This window comes from Nothobranchius furzeri, chromosome 4 (genome assembly GCF_043380555.1).
Source record: "Nothobranchius furzeri strain GRZ-AD chromosome 4, NfurGRZ-RIMD1, whole genome shotgun sequence".
NCBI lineage: Eukaryota > Metazoa > Chordata > Actinopteri > Cyprinodontiformes > Nothobranchiidae > Nothobranchius > Nothobranchius furzeri.
Genome location: NC_091744.1, coordinates 64,243,944 through 64,260,422, shown reverse-complemented (window position 1 = coordinate 64,260,422; position 16,479 = coordinate 64,243,944). Strand labels below are relative to the sequence as shown.

Below are 16,479 nucleotides of genomic sequence, written 5' to 3'. Positions count from 1 at the left end.
CAATATGGCAATATATTGTGACATATTTTCCTGTGATATTATATCAATATTCAAAAGTCGTGTATGAAATTTTTGGAAGATTTTACATGTAAACATTTGTGTATTTTCTTTTCTTTTGGTGCAATTGAACGGCCGACTGCTAGTTTGCAGCAGTGTAATGGGTTTTGTTTCCACCATTGAAATGTAAATGTCTCTGCAGATACCTCATGTTACATTTGTTAGGTATCAGGTTGGACTGTTAACTGAACTTTCTACAATGAATTCAATCTTAAAAAATCGCTAAAATCGTCTGGCTGAATGTAGCGCAATATATCGTGATAAATCGTATCGCCAAAATTTCACCAATATGCATCCCTAATTTCAACGTTATAAAACATTATGGAACTTACTTCTTGACTTATAAAACAAACGCAGGATGATAATAATAAAATAATTTTAATTTAATTAATAATAGAAGTAAGTCTCTCTGTAGTATTTCAGCAGATTGTAGAGTAGGAGCACACAGCAGAGCGGTTCAGCTCACACCGTCTCGGGGACGATCAGAATTACAGCAGTTTACATTAAGGCTTTCAGACTGGATTGATTCTAAATCTTCATGAATAGATTCAGAATCTTTATAAATTAGAATCGCAGTTTGGATGTGAATCGTTTTTTTTTTTTTTTTTTTGTTTGTTTTGTTTTTTAGTTATGATAAATGACCCGCACTTGTATAGCGCCTTTCAGAGTAAGGACTCCAAAGCGCTTTACACTACAGTGTATCATTCATCCATTCACACACACATTCACACACTGATGGTGATGAGCTATGATGTAGCCACAGCTGCCCTGGGGCGCACTGACAGAGGCGAGGCTGCCGAGCACAGGCGCCACCGGTCCGTCCGACCACCACCAGCAGGCAAGGTGGGTTAAGTGTCTTGCCCAAGGACACAACAGCAGAATTCTCTGTCCGGAGCCGGGATCAAACCTGCAACCTTCCAATTACTAGACAACCCGCTTAACCTGCTGAGCTACTGCTGTCCAATTTGTTGTTGTTTTTTTAACTGAGCTTGTCAGATTAAACAAAGCATAAGGTTTCAGCATTATTTGGCTTACAGACTTTAATATTTTAGTCAGCTGAAGAATGAAATGACCAGGTTTTACTGATCATGTAGTTTACATTTGCACATTGGCCCAACAGTCCTATTTTACTGTCCTTTCTCTCTAGTGTGTTGTCCATCTGTGTTGTATGCTTGCTTCCAGGTTGCCTGGTTGTAATCCCCCCAAGCATGATCCAACCAACATGGTTCATCTCAACTGAGTGGCTGCCAATTCTGACTCTGGCATGTGGCATGAAGCTTCTCTTGGCATCAGTTGTTTGTAGGGTGCACACAACAGTTAGACCAAGAACTGACTGGGTTTTACTACAAATGATGCACAGCACAGTGGAAGTGTGGAAAGATTTGGTTAAATGAGGTAATCAGTTTAATCTTAGATGTTGGTTTGTTGCAGGTAGAAATGCTGTTAGCTGGCCTTTTATTTCTAATGCATTAATGCAAAAGAACGGTTTGCTTCTTTTGGATTCATATTAGCCAATTAGTTTGTGGTAGGGCTGCTCGATTATGGCAAAAATAATAATCACGATTATGGTGACTGAAATTGAGATCACGATTATTTAGGACGATTTTTCAATTTATGTTGATTTTATTTGTTTTTATTCAGTCATAAAATTGCTCAGGGCACAATCAGGACAAAAATAAGAAACAAGATGATCACTAAAATAACTCCTGATTCCCAGTATAAAAAGACCAATATACTTATAGCTCATAGTTTATGACCCAAGGTCTATAGACCTTGGTTTAACTCATTTAAGTCTAACAGTACAGACCCAAATACCAATATCTTGCAAATACTGACAGCAAGAATTATACAGTGGCATTTATAACAAATACATGCAAATAAATTGATGTTCACAAAATGTTGCATAATACGTATTTAGTCGTGTCAATGTGCTGCTGGAGAGTGCACTAGCACCGTGTCCTCAGAGAGATTAGTTATTATTTATCAGCGTGAGGAACTTATTTCTACCTTATTTATAAACTATTTATTTACAAGTCCATCAATTAATGTAATAATTGTCCCAACCACAGCTGCACCCCCCACCCCCCAACCCGGTCTCACAGCAATCAGGGCAAGCTGCTCGTGTGTTTAGCACGCTGCACGCGCACATTTAGCCGTTTTAGTGGCTCAGGAGTCCGCAGGTGCGGTGTGTGTGTCACTCACTCTGGTTACTCCAACAGGGAGCCGGCTCCGAGAGCTGTCTTTAGCGACCGACACATCACTACATCATTCCCTTTCCTAATGTCCTGAAGAACGGTCCGGAGAGCAGGCGGAGTGTTTAGCTAACCTGCAGGAAATGTCGACGACAGTTATCCAGAAAGTAGCTAAGGGTTACCAGAGATGTTTCTGAGGTGTTCGCTAGGTACTTTTAAGTTAAAAAGTCAAGAAGGGGGTCTGAAAAGCTGCTAGAAATAGCGTCAAAGTCACAAAGTTGGCAACACTGTGGGAGGAGCGCTTCATTTGCAACTCGGCGCAGCGCAGGCGGGAGGAGCAAATAATCGGCTTGTTTTGTTTTTTATAATCGTTCAAAACTCAGATCGTAATCGTGATTAAAATTCGATTAATTGAGCAGCCCTAGTTTGTGGTATATTTTTAAATGGAAATAGAAAAAATATTTTTGAGTAAATGTGTACGTTTTTTCCAAAACTTTCCAAATCTTCACTTATAAGACTATCCAAAACATGCCAATTAAGCAGTGCCACTCTGCTCCCCCCTCTGTTATCAGAGTAACGAGCTCTGCAGGAGAAATTCAAATTGCATCCCTTCAAAGTGAAAACAGTAGGGCTGTAGCGAAGCCTCGACGACGTCGACGGCTCGATTCTAAAAATTTGTCGACGTCAGATCCGGAAGTCGACGCACCGCGCCCACTTGTTGCATCCGCAGGAGTTTGTAAATAGAGGAGGAATCTGCCCGTTTTTCCTCTAGTTCGCCCTCTTCTCCGCCTTCACTAACATCTCCGCCAAATACCGAAGACCCGGAACAACGTCCGTCCACTACTAGATTATTTTCCTGTTTTGCCCGCCTTCGTCTCCCGGCAACGGACAACAACTTCCGGGGTCAGATGCGCTGCTTCGTGTCTATCGCAGATGTAGGACATCACCGGGAGCGCTTCTCCCTTCATTAAGGAGCTTTTTTCAGACACTAGGAGAGCTGTTTTGGTGGTAGCAGTCTCTCCTCCGTGCTGGTCTGTTTGCTGCTGGGTGTTTTTGGTTTATTTAAACTTGGTAACTTGAACTTAATGTTGGTAAAGCTACTGTTAGCATCTTCGCTAACAGCTTCTTGCGTTGGGATAAGCTGTTACGTTTTGGTTTAGAGTTCATCTTTTTTGTGGTGCAGATCTCCCTTTTATTACATTTAGAGTGTTGTGGGTTTTCGGTTTAGTGTAAAATATCACCTGAGTTTGGTTTAACCCGTAAGACCACTCGCCTCACGCACATAAGTGACCAAAACAAAGCAGCATGGAGACACTCCACCTTCTACCACCTCTCAGGCAGCAGCCAGCACTCCCAAGTTCTACACGTCACCAGAACATAACCAACCAACACAATAAACGCAGTGTTATAAAAAATGGAAGGCCTGTAGTGTTTATTCTCTTACAGTAAGAATTTATCATTTTTTTTGAGGAATTTATTTGAGATTTTCTGGTTTTTGTTAATTGTGCAATAGAAAAATAATCATTAGATTAATTTTCTAAATAGTCATTAGAATAGTCGACTATTCGATAAAATAATCGTCAGAATAATCGTTTTAAAAATAATCGTTTACCCCCAGCCCTAGAAAACAGAGACGGTTAAGTACAGAAAGGAGGTGAGAGATGCACACAGCAGCAAGACCACATCAAAACAAGTTTTTCTTTGCTTCTCCTTCATTTAGTTGCCTTTTGCTGTCTCAAAATACTCTTTAATTTTTGGCTTATTTACAGTTTTCCATTGTAGTTTGACTTATCAGCATTTTAAAACAATTAATTCAAAAAATGCCTTCCACCTTTGCTATTTTCCACATATTTGAATGATAACAAACATTACAACTTCATTCGTTTGCACTAAGTTTCCTGATATCCATGAATGCTTTTCTGCATCTCTTATCTGCAGAGTTTCACTTTAAAAGGCCAAAGGGAGTCTCTCATCATTAGCTGCATGGTACTGTGGCTGCCAAGTCAAGAATGTCTGGGGCCACTTGTGGCAATTTACTCTGCTGCCCGTGTTCCCAGACGCCTGCTAATGTTTGGCAGTAGGCCGACAGACCGTAACAGACGCAAAGATGATGTGTTGAAGGAGTCCCTGTTGGTGAAATAGTAAATGGGAATGAAGCAGCGTCCGTCTGCTGAGTTATTGTTTCTGTAATAGGGTTTCAACAGTATAATACTAAACATTGCGTTACTCCAAGCAGAATTTTTATATTATTGTCTTACAGGAAAGCTGTAAGATATAATTACAAATATTAACTTATAATTTACCATGCAAACAGGCCTCAGGTTTATTATAAAAATGTCAACAGAGCTGTCAGTCCCACCTTCACATCCTGCATGTGGGTTTGTGCTGTAGTAGTGTTTAGGGGGAAAAAACACCTTTTAAATTAGAAATAAACCCCATGAGAAAATGCAATTACTGCATATTTACTGCAACAGCAACTGTAGTGCAGTTATACTGAAGTTACCTTAATAAATGGAGAGATAAATGACAGATCGCTCACACTTTCTATTTTCTGCCCGTGCTTATTGAAACTGACACATTAAATATAATGTAGTACAGTAAGTAGAGACTTTTTTTGTGTCAAGTGTAACAGAAATGCAAGCAGAGCAAGGGAGAAATGTGGTTTACTCACCTTTTCAGGTCACAGAGTTTGGATAAATTTCGATGACAAATGAGGCATTTTGGGTGGAGAAGTGGGTTGTAATTTGCCTTATAGGGATGGAACTGATAATATTTTATACTTTTGTACAAAACGTGGGCTGTGAGTAGAAAGTTACTACGCGTTGACCTTAAGTGTGTGTTGTTGTTTTTTTTGTGTGTGTGGTTGTGCTTTTACTTCAGAACATGTCAGTTGAACTTTATTAAAACCAGAAGTGTGTGTTTATTGTTATTTGTCTAACATTGTAGGCGTGGAGCTTCACATTGTGGGCCTACTGTAAAAGATCTGCACGTGTGTGTGTGTGTGTGTGTGTTTGTTTGTTTGTTTGTGTGTGTGTGTGTGTGTGTGTGTCTGTGTGTGTGTGCACGCACGCGCGTGTGTGTGTGTGTGTGGTCTTATTGGAAACCAGACCTGCTAGATGCTCCCTGCAACGTGTGCCGGTTAAAGTTTGTAATTCATCCTATTTAAAACTCCAATTATCAAATGCCCCAAAATAATGGTAATTGTTAAATAGCCCGTATTTGTATAGCACCTTCTTAGGCTGCAACCCACTAAGGTGCTTCACAACATAACCAGTCATTCACACGCTGGTGGGGATGAGCTACAATGTAGCCACAGCTGCCCTGCAGCACACTGATGTTGGTGAGGCCTGCCGAGCACTCCGACCACCATCAGCAGGCAAGGAGGTTTAAATGTCTTGCCCATAGACAAGGTGGGAACTGGGATCAAACCTGCAACCTTCTGATTACTGGACAAGCTGCTCTACCCCTGAGCCACTGCTGTCCCAGAAATAACAGTTATGCTTTTGCAAGAAGGGTTGAAATGAAATATATAAAGTACTGTCTATTAAGAATGCTTTAAAGAATCGTAAATTCATTTTCTAATATACCACATAAAAAATAAATGTAAAGTGGTCTTGATCCATATTTAATTTCAGGCTCTCCAAAGGTCTTTCAATGTTTTTCTTGGGACTTTGGATCCTTTTTTACTCTTACCCATCTGGCATTTGAACAGTGTTATGTGGCATGTGATTAACAAATGAAGAAAGTGGCAAATGAAACAAAAATCAAACCGAAAACATGGTAAAAAGGAGAAGAGGTGTGCATAAATAGAAAAACTATAAACTAAAAGTTGAATTGAAATAGGTTGTGGCTTTTTACTGTGAATGCAGGTGCCAGGAAGCACCTTTGGGTAAAAGAGAAAAGGAGACTAAAGGAATACCTTTCTTTTCAGATGCTGTTTGCATCTGTTTTAGTTCAACTTGAATACTTCATTACACATAAAGATTGTTTGAGTATTTAAACTTTTTGCCATGGTGTAAAGTGTCAGCTTATACTTATTTGATGTCTGACACTAAGCATTAAATTCACATATTTTAATAAAAATAAGCAATTGAAGACTAAAGGCAGGAATATTTGGTATTTTTCCGAAGGAAAACATTTCTCTCCTCATCTGTGATCTTTTTGAATGAGATTACATAAATGTTATGCTATTTTTCTTTTTTGGTTTCGAACTGTGCCTGAACCTTTGTGTTAAACACAGTGTGTTTGTGTCTCTCAGAGTGCAGCAATGGAGGAGACAGTCATTTGGGAACAGCACACAGTAACACTACACAGGGTAGGCAATTGTTATTCTCCCTCTGCTCTCCACATCCATCTTTGTCTGTTCCTTTTCCAGCGTCTCCCTAAACAACCTGTTCAATGCTGTTTTTTTCCCCGGCCTGTTCCTTTCTCTTCTGTTTCCTGCATCACATCTTGGAGAATGTGTGCTCACTTAAAACAGAGTTGCAGGTGGAGCCGGCAAAGAAAGTTATCATTTAAAACTGAGTCTCTCCCCACTTTTGAAGGGCTAAAAATGTGAAGAAATGAAACCGTAGTTCTCTATATTTATACAAACTGGTGAAAAGTGGTTATCTGTGTTTGCGCAGGCACCAGGGTTTGGCTTTGGGATAGCCATATCAGGAGGTCGGGATAACCCTCATTTTCAGAGTGGCGAGACCTCCATTGTCATCTCAGATGTGCTGAAAGGAGGCCCAGCAGAAGGCCTACTGCAGTAAGAGCTTATTACTACAGTCAGATCTTTAGTTTGAAATGACTGCCTTCTCCAGGATGACTCCACTTTGTCTTTGTGTTGTTTCTGAACTCCAGGGAGAATGACAGAGTGGTCATGGTCAATGCTGTCTCCATGGACAATGTGGAGCACGCATATGCTGTTCAGCAGCTTCGCAAAAGCGGGAAAATTGCCAAAATTGTGAGTGTTGGCCTCAACAAGCGTGTGTTTTGATGTGTATGATATGTAGATGTTTTTATTTTGAACAAGGATAAAAACACAGAGGAACGTGATTGATAAATGTGAAGTGACTGGTTGTTGGCGCAGTTTCAAACCTGCCTCCCTCTGATCAGACAATCAGACGGAAAAGGAAGGTGCACGTCCCCATGGGCCGGTTGGGAGAGAGAGAAACTATGTCAGAGCATGACGAAGAGGAGGACAGCTACGATGAAGAGATATACGAGACGCGGAGTGGACGCAGTGGTGCTTACAGCGGTGTGGGCGGGGCCATGGGCAGACGCAGTGGTCGGAGCGGCGGGCGAAGGGACAGGGAACGTGAGCGCAGTGGCTCAAGAGAGAGAAGTCTCTCCCCTCGCTCAGACCGCCGCTCGCACAATCTCCCCCCACGTCCTGCCAAGGTTACGCTGGTTAAATCCCGCAAAAATGAAGGTGAGGCTCACAAAGTCGGGGATAGAAAAGAGTGTCGTCATGTTAAGATGTGTTGGAATTTAGGAAATCTTTATTCTCTGTCAGAACTAAATCCGCTCTGGGTAATTGCTAGAGTAAATAAAACTTCCCAGCCTTAGCAAAAATCCCAGTAAACTTAAGTAAAAGAGCAATTAATCTTCTTTAATCAGTTTGTTAATCCCAACGGGAACAGCAGCTGTCAGCAGAGTGCGCTCACTCCGGTGCCCTCACGAGAACTCTGTGCTAACATCATCTTTGTTGCTGTCGTTCACTCTGTAAGCAGAATATGGCCTCCGCCTGGCCAGCCACATCTTTGTCAAGGACATCTCCCCTGAGAGCCTGGCAGCCAGAGATGGCAACATCCAGGAAGGGGATGTTGTTCTGAAGGTAGGAGCTGAGGGAGGAGAACCACAAAACCTTACAAATCTCACTCAAACGTTTAGATATTGATGATCTTATATAAAGCTCTGATTCATATTTTGCATTCCAAACACTATTTCTTATTTACTCATTTTGGTTACTTTAGATTTATTCAGCCTGATCTTGTTGATGTAGAGATTTAGTTATTTTTCATCATCTGTAACCCAAACATGTATTTTTTAAGTTAAATGTGGAGAAAAAAAGTTTTCTTTTTAAAAATTGAGAATTCTGTTTTTCCTGGTTCTCTCAGATTAATGGCACAGTGACCGAGAACCTCTCTTTGATAGACGCTAAGAAACTAATAGAAAGGTCGAAGGGCAAACTAAAAATGGTTGTCCAGAGAGACGACAGGGCGACCTTGCTGAACATCCCTGACCTCGATGACAGCATTCCTTCAGCCAACGCCTCTGATAGAGATGGTGAGCGTGAGGTCGACTTGTCGCATTCAGCTGAGGTGTGTGCAGATGAAAAGCCAGCGATGTTGAACTGGGACTTCTTTTTTTTTACCAGACATTTCAGATATCCATTCTCTGGCATCCGACCATTCCAATCGATCGCGTGACAGACATCGTAGCAGCCGCTCCCGGTCTCCAGACAGACGATCGGAACCCTCAGACCACTCCAGACATTCGCCCCAACAAATCAGCAATGGCAGGTGAGCTAAATAAGGCCTACCATTGTTTGTGAAGGGAACTTTCTTCTTTCTTTCTTTCGGTCTTTATTTTGGTTTATAGCATTAACATAAAATTTTTCTTTTCAAACAAAACAACAATATTAACAACTTGAATTTAAACCAAAAAAGGAATAGGCAGAAGCAATGCTTATTTTAGCCTATCCTATTTTCCACCTAAGATACATAACCAATATACATTTCTTTTATTTTCCCCAATATAAATAACCACAATGAAAATTCTAAATGTCTATACATACTTTTCATACCCTGTAAATATGTGACACTTTACACCTGTTTTAAACTTTAGTAAAGAAGTACATTTCTTCAAATCATCATCTAACTCATTCCACAATTTCACACCGACAACAGAAACACGTCTTGATTTCACATTAGTTCTGCCTTTTACACATTCAAACATAAATACACCTCTGAGATTATAATGATCATCTCTTGGTTTGAAATAAACTTTTATGCAATTTGGGATATTATTATTAACTACTTTATGAAGAATCTCTAAGATTTTTACTTTAATAATATCTCCTAATTTTAGCGTTTTAGTTTGACTAAATAGATTATGGGTTGATTCGAGGTATCCCAATTTATTAACTATTCTAATCGCCTTTTTTTTGTTATTTAAATACAGTCTCAACACACATTTTACCTGCATTTCCCCAAACCTCTGCACAGTAAGACAAATAAGGCATAACTAAAGAGCAATAAATCAAAAACAAGGCTTTTTTATTTAGTACATCACTAGTTTGATAAAGTATAGCAATAGATTTAGACACTTGCTGTTTGATATATTCAATATGTGGTTTCCAACTGAGTTTACTATCAATAATCACACCTAGTAATTTAGTTTCATGTACTTGTTCAATTGGGACCTCATTTAAAAACAGCTTAGCACCGTCATTGTCCCTGTTCCCTGAAAATATCATAAATGTGGTTTTATTTTCATTTAGTGATAGTTTGTTGTAATCAAACCATTTTTAATTGAACCCAATTCATTTTCAACCTCTTGTAATAACTCACTCATTTATTTTCCCATACAAATGAAATTAGTATCATCTGCAAACGTAATATATTTTAACCGAGATGATACAGAAAAGATGTCGTTCAGATATAGGTTGAATAATTTCGGTCCTAGCACCGAGCCTTGCGGTACACCACATATTACTCTTTCAAGCTGTGAATCTGTATCATTAACATTTACATATTGAAATCTACTGCTTAAATAACTTTCAAGCCATTGATTGGTTTTACCACGAAGACCATAGTATTCACATTTCTTGAGCAGGTATGTGTGATCAGTTGTATCAAATGCCTTACTCAAATCAATTAAGACAGCCACTACATTAAGTTTTTGATCCACTGCTGTTGCAATCTGCTCTACCAATTCCATAACTGCTAATGAGGTTGAACGATTCTTCCTAAACCCATACTGATGGTCGTTTAAAAGATCAAACTTGTTGATAAATGCTTCAAATCTAATTACAAAAAGTTTCTCAAGTATCTTTGAAAACTGTGGCAGTAAAGAGATAGGTCTATAGTTACAAGCTAATAATTTATCACCACTTTTATAAATAGGAATAACTCTGGCTATTTTCATTTGTTCTGGGACTGTGCCACTTGAAAAGGATTTATTACAAATATAAGTAAAAGGTTCAATAATGCATTGGATAACCTCCTTGATGAGAGACATATCTGTCCCATGAAAATCTAAGGACTTTTTATCTTTGAAACTATGTACCGCTTGGATCACATCACTTTGGCTTACACTGCTCAAAAACATTGTATTATTATTTTATTTATTTCTTGGTTAATGTCAACTTCTGGCAGCTTTTTAGCTAGATTAGGGCCAACATTCACAAAATATTTATTAAACTAATTTGCAATGTTCTTTTCATTTTTATTGTGAATATCTATACCTGCTTCTTTTGTATGTCTTATTAATTTATTTAACACATTCCATGTACCCTTAATATTATTTTTGTGTTTTAGGAAAAGCTGATCATAATATTCCTTTTTTTGCTTCCTTATTATTGTAGTTAATTTGTTTTTATATTCCTTATACCTTTTTTCTTTTTCCTTTGTTGGATTTTTTATAACATCCAGATACAGTGATTTCTTTTTCTGGCAAGCCCTTTCCAATCCCCTAACAATCCAGGGTAGGGACCTTTTTTTTAAAGTTTTGCTTATGATATTTTAGAGGACAATGTTTATCATAAGCTCCCAAAAATATTTCAAGAAATGCATTATAAGAATTATTAACATCATCAACATAAACATCAGTCCAATCAGAGCAAAACAGTTCATATTTCAGAGCTTCAATTGCAACAGGAGTTTTTTTCTAGTTATGGTAAAATTTACATTTTCCAGAGATGTTTCATCACTTCTCATCATTTCCACCACAGTAAACACCGGTAAATGATCAGTAATATCAGTTACAAAAAGGCCATTCTTTGTCTTGATGTCAGATTGATTTATGAATATATTGTTAATCAGTGTAATACTATCGGCTGTTATCCTGCTTGATCTCAATATCAACGGAAAGAAACCTAAACTAAACATTAAATTGATAAATTCAGCTATTTTAGGATTATCATCCGATTTAAACATATCAATATTAAAATCACCACAAATTAAAGTCATTTTGTTCCTACATTGCCCAAATAATGTTTCAATACGTTCATTAAACTGATCTATAGAAGAACCAGGACTACGATACATACAACTTATAATGATGTTTCTGGATTTTTTACACTTAATTTCAATTGTCAGACACTCCATCAAATTCTCAACAATGAAGGTCATATTCGTTAGTATCGTACAATCAAAACCAGTCCTAACAAAAAGTGCTACCCCACCCCCTCTTTTGTTTTGTCTGCTCTGATTAATAATTTCATAGCCATCCAGTTTATTCAATAACTCTTTTCCATCTTTGATCCAGGTTTCTGAAATTGCAACTACTGTAAATTTCTCCTTGAACTCATTTAGGTAATCTTAGATAAATTGTTCTAGAGACTTCTGCTGTTAAAGTGTATTAATGAAAATCCACACATACTCACTTTGAAGTCCTCTACAATATAATATTCACAGTCCAGGTGGGTGTTGCTGCAACCATTAATTTCTGAGTCAACTCCATTATCTATCAGATTTGATTTACGATCTACATCACTGACAAACCTAAAAAATCTATTATTTCCTGATTTCTTGTAGTCTGCTTTGTCCATGAACTAAATACCATCTTCTTCTCATCATTTAAGTTTTTCCAGTTCAGAGAGGCTCCTGATGCTCACCACTTTAGCTTGTTCTGGTGGTGCATTAAGCTTGATCATTACTTTACAGTTCCTTATCCAGGTATCCTGTATTTTCCTCTCCTTCTTCAGAATTCTTGCTTGCCAGTTAATCTCTGCATTCTTCTTTGTCAGGTGCTCATTTACATACACTCCTGTGCCCTTAAGCTTCTTTACGACCTTTAACAAGTCAACTTTATGTTTCCTGCTCACAAACTGAATGATTGTTTTTTAGGAATTGTGTAGCATGCAGCTATAGTGGTGCTGTCAATAGAAATGCCCTTACTTCCAAAGAACTGAATAACTTGTTTTTCCAGTGACAACAGTTCTTCTGCTGGCACATCCCCTCCAGCATTTCCTCCAGAAGCTGCCCGTGCATATGTACGATGTGTAGTCTCCAGGCCTGAAATCATCACCACCTCCTCCATTCTTGAATGTTGCTCCAGCTGCTCCACTCTGTTTTCAAGCTCTTCAATCTTCTTATATTTCTCTTTAATCATTTCCCTCAGATTTTGTACTTCAACTATTTCATCAAATCACTTTGTTGTGTTACCACTTTAGTTAGTTCACCTGACATAAAGTTTAGTGACTTCTTGACTTCATCCAAATCTTTTTCCATTTTCTTAGCCATTGACAGATTAGCAGGAATGGATTTCCTTACCATCCAATAGGCCTCAGAAGGCAAAAGGTGCTCCACAGTACAAGTATAAAAAATAGTCCCAAAGTCTTAAACATCACTTCAAGATGTATCCAATAAAATTCAACAAGTGGTGCCATTATAAAACGTGTTTCTTTGTTATTAATAATTTATAATGGAGATTGTTTCCTTAATGACTTGTTCAGAAAGCTGTTTATGATCAAGACCGATAAGCTAACAGCTAGTCTGGGAGCAGCCAAGACCAAAGTGTTTTGTTGATGTTTTAAAATGGCTACAATCACCTAAATTCATTGCGTGATGTTTTATTAGCTAAGCCATTGAGTAGCTGTGTAAAACTGCTGAGATAGCATTTGTTTTAAACATAAACACTCTTCAACATGGTTAAAATATCCCTATAAGTAGTATAGTAGTTGAACTCAGAGTAGTGGAAAAGGGTATTTTATTATAAATGTATTTTTTTTCTACTTTGTGAATCTGATAACTGTAAAGCATGAATCGTTCAGTTTTTTTGTAAAGTCTCCGTCAGAATTATGGGCTTGATCTGCCCCTTCATTCCTCTCAGATTCGACAGCTGAAGACAACTCTTAGGTTTGGCATAATTTCTCTGCTTGGAGTGCGGATAATAAATCAATTGGAATAGATTTAACTTGGTTCTGACTTTGACAAACTCCTGTGAACGCACAGCCCTCACTCTGGTGGAGAGGAAGTGTCTGTGAGGTTGGTGATTGGTGCAACACCGAGTCTTAACTCCGCAAATGTTGCTGTAGTGATACGACACCAAACACTGAATCCCATTTCCCGTTTGGATGGCAAAACCCTGTGAATGTGTTACCGGATCTTTGAGTCCTCAGAATGTTCAGGTGGGCTAAACCGCATGTTTGGCACAAGGACAGTACGACCCAACAATGCTGTAACATTAGATCATCAGCAGCTAACCAGCGCAGATTCAGATGTCTTGTGAGGCTTTTCATCATTGGTCTTTTATTTAACAAAAGCATCATTTCAACTATTTCAAATACAAGATGGAGTTACTGAGACAGGGTAAAAGTGTTGATCTGAACTTAACTGTTTTCTTTGATTACGAGTAAATTAAAGGTATTCAGAATAAGCTAAATAAACCACATCCAAATAAAAAATTCCCTAAGTATATCGGCAATTAGGAATTTGTTTAACATATGGAGACCCGGGAATAACGCTTCTTTACATTGTGGTTAGATGTTGTGAATTAAAGTATTTTTATTATCTTCTTTACACTGATTAGATTATTCCTGCTGCTGAAGTGCTGCAGGCATGCAGATGCATCACAGTCTATCACTGCAGCTGTTCTTGGATGCTTTCTGTTATGCTGTCATTGCACGTCACATGTTTACCATTTAAAGTTCATTGGATCTACAAACTAGTCTTGCCAGCAAATGTCAGACCATATGGGACATAACATTTATAGTGTTAATGATTTGTAATAATTTTTTTCCTAGTCCATGTGTTTAATGTAGATATTAGCACGTTTAGATCTGAGATCACCTGCTGATGCTACATCTTCTTCTCACCAGAAATGTGGCTTTGTTGCATTACTGCTTAGTCTGTTTAATTGTGAAATATATCTAAATGGATTTTTGACTTTGTCTTCATTCATCTGGCTTGTTTTTCTTTTGTTTGGACTACCGTGTGTATAACCAGACACGTTATTGTTTTTAAACTGGCAGTGAAGTCAAGTAGCACCGCTTTAAACCAGAGTCTCAGTAAAATTCTCCTGGAGGACAGAATCTACTGGACACCTTAGATAAGCTGCTCTAAAAATAGAGCTTAAAAAGAGTGGACAGGCAAAGCAATGACCTTCATGAATAAGATGCTGCCTTCTACTCAAGCTGTTCCCAGCAGCGCGTGTCTGCCCAGGAGACCAATACACAATGTACTATGTTTGATTATTTCTCTGTCTCCAGTTTTTTTAGAGATGAGTAAACTTGTACTATCTGTAGTCACAGGAGTCGTGATGATGAACGGCTCTCCAAGCCAGCTTCAACACCATCCAAGCTAGCAGAGGAGGTTCCTCTGCCAAAGCTGAAGGAGTCAGCTGTGGCGAGAGATGAGAAACAGCTCCCGCCTCTTCCAGGTTAGAACTTAAACAGGCCCCCTAAAAACTGTGTGTGTGTGTGTGTGTGTGTGTGTGTGTGTGTGTGTGTGTGTGTGTGTGTGTGTGTGTGTGTGTGTGTGTGTGTGTGTGTGTGTGTGTGTGTGTGTGTGTGTGTGTGTGTGTGTGTGTGTGTGTGTGTGTGTGTGTGTGTGCGCGCGCGCAAGAGGTGGACTGTAAATCAGTCTGGGTTGAGTGGCTCACATCTATACTTGTTAGCCAATGAGAGGTCTTATATTTCTGTCATCAAACAGAAAATTGCGCAACTCCATGACAGTGGAATTAAATCTCCTTCGACCCATTTAATTTAGCCCTTTTTTTTAAAGCACAGCTACTGAAAAAAGTTAGATGCAAACGCCTGCTGAGTCTGTCTGAGTTTGCCTCGAGCACGGTGAAAATAAGCTGTATGAGTTGATCGAATGTGACGTTCCTCGCCAGCCTGCAGCATTCTGCTTTGACCTCCCAGCTAAGGACGCCGTGTGTGTGTGTGTGTGTGTGGGTGTGTGTGAGATATTTTGAACATGGTGGTGCTTTCTCTCTTTGTGAACTTCTTCCCAGCTGTTTAGTTGTATGTTCAGTCTTGTCAGTTATGTGGTGGAGGGGTTATTGTGCTTTTTCATGAACGTCAGTTTGGTGTGTGCATCAAGACCACAGCCTTTTATTTATTTATTTATTTAGAGCCCAAGCCTGTGTATGCTCAGCCTGGCCAGCCAGACGTTGACTTGCCAGTCAGTCCTTCAGATGCCCCTGTGCCAAGCGTTGCCCATGACGACAGTATCCTACGGTAATAACAATAGTTTTCATGAACCTTGTCCTCCAAACACATCAAAATTACATTTTTCTAAACTTGTCTGTTGTTATCTGTGTTGTTCATTTGAATGACAGTATAAACATGGATTTCATTTTGTGTGTGAGATGCCATTTTTGTGGTTATTTTTGTCCAAATCAATAAAGTGCAGCATTTTCATAATGTGTTAAAAGCCCCATAAGTTCTTGAGACACCTGGCCAAGAGTGTTGCTTCTTTTAAATGATACTGAACAGAATAAATGAGTTAAACCGTCGTGTTTATCCTCAGGCCGAGCATGAAGCTGGTGAAATTTAAGAAAGGGGAGAGTGTGGGTCTGCGGCTGGCTGGGGGCAACGACGTGGGCATCTTCGTCGCTGGAGTTCTGGAGGAAAGCCCGGCTGCTAAGGAGGGCCTGGAGGAGGGCGACCAAATTCTCAGGGTGAGATAACGTCAGCTGTAACTCAAGTCCACATAGAGAGGTTTTGGGCGATTTTTAAGCTGTTTCACATTTTTTAGATGAGTCAAGTAATATTTTTTTAAAAAGAGGACAAGAAGCCTTTTTTTTTCTTTTTTGCTTTAACAGTTGGCATTGGATTGCAACTATAAATATAAATCTTTTATAGGGAATATGCCCCCAAACATTCCCTTTTTTAATTCAGGATTTTACAGCTGCTCCAAAATTCCTGTATCATCAAGCTTGTCTCTTAGCAACGGCCCTAGGGAGCAAACACGAAACAACTGTTTCCTCCCTGTGTTTGTCCTATTCATTCAGTCGTATATCTTTCTCTTTATACCTTCTTTTCTGCTCACCGAGTGAACCGAGCTATGCCTTC

The 16,479-nt window shown here is 39.0% G+C and overlaps 1 protein-coding gene across 12 annotated transcripts in view; it reads left to right on the top strand.

The window, feature by feature from the left end:
- tjp1b (tight junction protein 1b) overlaps window positions 1–16,479 on the top strand; it is a 109,007-nt gene that overhangs the window by 77,902 nt on the left and 14,626 nt on the right. For 7 of the 12 annotated variants that reach the window (XM_054732958.2, XM_054732954.2, XM_054732957.2 and 4 more), the window contains 10 exons: window positions 6,508–6,564; window positions 6,875–6,999; window positions 7,095–7,197; window positions 7,350–7,665; window positions 7,964–8,070; window positions 8,354–8,522; window positions 8,614–8,758; window positions 14,707–14,840; window positions 15,537–15,642; window positions 15,935–16,085. In XM_054732958.2, the coding sequence (XP_054588933.1) occupies window positions 6,508–6,564; window positions 6,875–6,999; window positions 7,095–7,197; window positions 7,350–7,665; window positions 7,964–8,070; window positions 8,354–8,522; window positions 8,614–8,758; window positions 14,707–14,840; window positions 15,537–15,642; window positions 15,935–16,085 (1,413 nt within the window). Of the gene's footprint in view, window positions 1–694; window positions 1,453–6,507; window positions 6,565–6,874; window positions 7,000–7,094; window positions 7,198–7,349; window positions 7,666–7,963; window positions 8,071–8,353; window positions 8,523–8,613; window positions 8,759–14,706; window positions 14,841–15,536; window positions 15,643–15,934; window positions 16,086–16,479 lie in introns of those variants that run through there. The other 5 variants (XM_054732962.2, XM_054732955.2, XM_070550343.1 and 2 more) reach the window with 2 other exon arrangements.